At 38.2% G+C, this 4,152-nt stretch overlaps 2 protein-coding genes across 2 annotated transcripts in view; both read left to right on the plus strand.

Annotated features, from left to right (window-relative positions):
- LOC107640791 overlaps window positions 1-2,335 on the plus strand; it is a gene marked incomplete in the record, with an annotated part of 6,503 nt that extends 4,168 nt beyond the window's left edge. Inside the window, 8 exon segments of the mRNA XM_016344293.2 lie at window positions 1-155; window positions 318-386; window positions 466-618; window positions 718-881; window positions 996-1,143; window positions 1,375-1,497; window positions 1,598-1,685; window positions 1,779-2,335. The exon segment at window positions 1-155 is cut by the window's left edge and continues 1 nt beyond it. Of these exon segments, the coding sequence (XP_016199779.2) occupies window positions 1-155; window positions 318-386; window positions 466-618; window positions 718-881; window positions 996-1,143; window positions 1,375-1,497; window positions 1,598-1,685; window positions 1,779-1,999 (1,121 nt within the window).
- LOC107640782 lies at window positions 3,076-3,881 on the plus strand. The gene has a single exon (XM_016344285.2). The coding sequence runs from the start codon at window positions 3,275-3,277 to the stop codon at window positions 3,716-3,718; it is 444 nt and encodes a 147-aa protein (XP_016199771.1). The 5' UTR covers window positions 3,076-3,274; the 3' UTR covers window positions 3,719-3,881.

The following is a 4,152-nucleotide window of genomic DNA, read 5'->3' on the forward strand; positions in this document are numbered from 1 at the left end:
AACAACTACAAGCTGTTGCTGAAGATGTAGCAGCTTCTGTTCTGCACTCAAGAATTCCTTCAAATCCTGACTTGCATGCAAGGGACAATATGTACCTTGAAAACACAGAGGATGGTGAAGATAAAAACAATCTGATAGATGTTGCTGAAACTCAGGTGATTATGATTCCATATTCATCAGTGTTTGTATACTCATCTTTGTTGTGTAGCTGCAGAATTGTCTCTAGAATAAATTACTCTCTCCGCCTGTTCCCCACTGCTGATTTATTAGTATTATTATGATTATAAATATAAACATATATTTTTTTCCCCCTATAGAGCATCAAGAGCAAGCAACCAGAAACGACAAATTTTGGCTTTCCAGCATCAGATGTTGGAGGATTGCAGGTTGATTGTCTTATTGGTTATATTTCATTTTCTATGCCAATTCAGCTTACCTAACACCTTCCACTTGGAACCTTTGTAGGTAATAAAGAACTGTGACCTTGAAGAGCTTACAGAACTAGGATCTGGTACATTTGGGACTGTGTATCATGGAAAATGGAGAGGCACTGATGTTGCAATCAAGCGGATTACTGATAGGTGTTTTGCAGGAAAGCCTTCAGAGCAAGAGCGAATGGTTTGCTTTTCATTGATAATGGTTTTGAGTTCCCTTTTCCCCTGCCCTTTTTCCATGACTAATGAAATGGTTTACATTGATCATCTGTTTATACATCAGAGAGCTGACTTCTGGAATGAGGCAATCAAGCTTGCTGACTTGCACCACCCAAATGTGGTGGCATTCTATGGTGTTGTCCTTGATGGCCCAGGAGGTTCTGTGGCAACAGTAACTGAATATATGGTTAATGGTTCTCTAAGAACTGCCTTGCTGAAGAATGGGAGGTAATATCTGCATGCTTTTCTCTATGTATGCGCCATCTCTTGGTTCCTTTGCATTAACCTGATTTGATGTTTTTCCCGAATGATAAGTGTTTGATGCTAATACCCATCATACAGGAACCTTGACAAGCGCAAGCGACTCTTGATTGCAATGGATGTGGCCTTTGGTATGGAGTACCTGCATGGAAAAAACATAGTTCACTTTGACTTGAAAAGTGACAACTTGCTTGTGAATCTCCGAGATCCCCACCGCCCAATATGCAAGGTTTAAATGCTTGATATATCATTGGAATTTGACTTCGAAGCTATGCTTTATTAACCGTCCTTTATGGCCTGAGTTTTATTTTCACTGATTTTAGGGCCTTTAGTACTTCGTTTCATGTATGAGTATAACATTGCTTAACTTTTAGCATGGAACAACTAATTATAAATCTGACAATGCCCCTTCCTTTTAGAGAAATAAATTGTTCTTTTACAGCTTTGCTTCTGATATCAGGTTGGTGACTTGGGTCTTTCCAAAGTGAAGCGTCAGACGCTGATCTCTGGTGGTGTGAGAGGAACTCTACCTTGGATGGCTCCGGAGCTGCTGAATGGGAGCAGTAGCCTTGTTTCGGAGAAGGTTTATACTTTATCTGACGAACCATTGATGTATTTTGGTACTTTCTTCGTGTTTTGTCACTCTTTGAAATTGATGCTTGTGCATTGGCATTTGGTCTTAGGTTGATGTTTTCTCATTTGGTATTGTGATGTGGGAACTCTTAACTGGAGAAGAGCCATACGCTGATTTGCATTATGGTGCCATTATAGGTAATCCGCAGTTTGAATCCACACATTAGATTTAGCTACCTCACTTTTCAGTTATTGAGCCGTTGCATCATGGTTATTCCAAATATAATTCAGGTGGTATTGTGAGCAACACTTTGCGCCCTCCAGTTCCGGAATCTTGCGATTCAAAATGGAGGTTGCTGATGGAGACTTGCTGGTCCTCAGAACCATCGGAGAGACCTAGCTTCACTGAGATTGCCAATGAATTGCGATCCATGGCGACCAAGATCACTGCCAAAGGTCAAACCCAACAGCAGCAGCAACCCTCTTCCTTGCAGAGCCAAGTGCAGAAATGACTTCTTCTCGATTTCTCTGGTTTGTGTTCCATCCAATTATTTAACTCTGTCAACGCATCGTGTGCAATACTTATTGATAGGGAAGGTTTTGTTGGTTCAAGGAGTTGATACACCAATCCTGTTAGGGGCTATCAGGCATTTAGCTATATTGCACTTTTATCTTACTACATGATACAACTCTTTAAGGGGAACAATATAGAATTATTCATTTCTATTTGGAAAAAGAAAAATATATGTTCACACTTTGATAGGGCTTGTAAATACGGATACTGTAAAGACTTGAACATTTTTAAACCATCGGTATTATTTCTTTTAATTAATTACTACTCCTTTTAATAAGGGTGATGGATCGTTATTTAATGCTTTACAATTGTGCCGAAGTCCGTATCTCAACTGTGCTTGTTGTTTTCTTCCTTTGTTTCCTCTATTATAATTGAGCTAATTTATGATCCAATAGACTCAAATCTCAGGTTTGAGCTCGACTCACTAAATTCATAAGCTCAAGATATCTACTTTAATAAGTTAGTTTGACTCAGGCTTTCTGTTTTATTCTTTTATTTTTGGTCTTGCACTTCCAGCTGTAAGTGATCTTGTTCTTCTCCTGGAGAATAGGTCAATTTAGTTACTAGACTGAATCAAATAAAAGGATATGTTAAAAAAAAAAAAAAAGATTGCTCAGAGAAAAACATGGAAATTCAACTTAGTGTGCTTTGGTTAAATACTTAAATTTGCGTTAAAATACTTTTTCTTCAATGCACAAAACAATAAATAATCAACTAACATAAGATTAGAAAATACCAGCACATATAGAAAAGATTTTTTTATGGGCCGTGGCTATTGGGCTTAACTTTTGAACCCATTTCCCAAATTATTCAATTTTTTGCTCGTAAGAAAACATTGCGTAATCTACGCGGGGAGGCAGAACGAACAACATCACAGTATCACACCACACCACCCCTGTTGGGATTGAAGTACTCGTAACATTACTTCACTACTTGGCTATATTTAATTTATTACATTTCATGATTTGAGTAATGTCAGTGTATAAAATGCGGAAGAGATCGCGTAATAGAGTAGACTTTAAAATAGCATCTCCGAGAGTACCTCTATCTTTTCATTGGATATTTGCTTGGAACCTTCTAAATTCAAAGTTCAAACATGTCTCCTACGCTTTCTTTGACTTTTCTTCCTCTTGCTTCTAATCATCACCCTCTGCCATATAAATCCTTCCTCTAATAAACAAGGCAACGCAGCCACACACGAATACCAATATACATGGGTTCTTACGAGGGAAGACCATTGGTGATGGAAATGGAGCACGAACGAGGTTTTGAAGGCCTGGAAGATGTTAGCGGATGCGGATGCGGATGCTTTCGTAGTCTCAGCTTGAGGTGGTGGCGCGGCGACGAAGAAGGTAAGCGTTTACTGGCGGAGCAAAAGGGCGTCGGCGGCGAAGGAGAACCATGGATGATGGAAAAGTTAAGGAAGGTGAAGGAGGCTTCGGAAGTGATTGCGGGTCCAAAGTGGAAAACTTTCATAAGAAAGATAAGTGGGTATGGCAAGAAGCATCAAAAGCAGAGGTTTCAATATGATGAACACAGTTATGCTCTTAACTTCAATAGTGGAGCTCAAAGCGAAGATGAAGATCACATACCTCCAAGTTTCTCAGCCAGATTTTCTGCTCCTATTCCTGTTGGTCGCCGCCAAAATGAGTCATGATATTAATATAAAATTCTGTGTATACTAATTTTAAGATTGATTCATTCAGTAAAATTTGTTCACATGTTATTCGTATTTTTCCTATATAGTTAGCTGAATTCATTTGATTCAACTCAATATGTAAAGATCACTATATTCTTTTTGTTCATAATTTTACGTGCTACCACCTCTTGATCAGCAAAACCAGTTGCACGGTGTTTGCCTTATTAACCGATAGAACAGATTCAATTCAAGCCATTAATGGAAGATAATGGAAGAAAACGATTGCGTGAGAAAATTAAAAGTAAACGCGTTGTGGGGAACCACTTGTTCACAAAATGCTCATTTATTCTTTTCTTTTGTTTTATGCCAAGTCAAAAACAAATAGCTTAGATAAATAAACCGGAACTAATTTTCTTTTAATTAATTACATATTTTATATTATAGTGGAATTA

The sequence above is a fragment of the Arachis ipaensis genome, chromosome B01 (genome assembly GCF_000816755.2).
Source record: "Arachis ipaensis cultivar K30076 chromosome B01, Araip1.1, whole genome shotgun sequence".
NCBI lineage: Eukaryota > Viridiplantae > Streptophyta > Magnoliopsida > Fabales > Fabaceae > Arachis > Arachis ipaensis.

Excerpts from the sequence above, each read along its gene's own strand:
- LOC107640782 (XM_016344285.2), top strand. The coding sequence starts at position 3,275 with ATGGGTTCTTACGAGGGAAGACCATTGGTGATGGAAATGGAGCACGAA.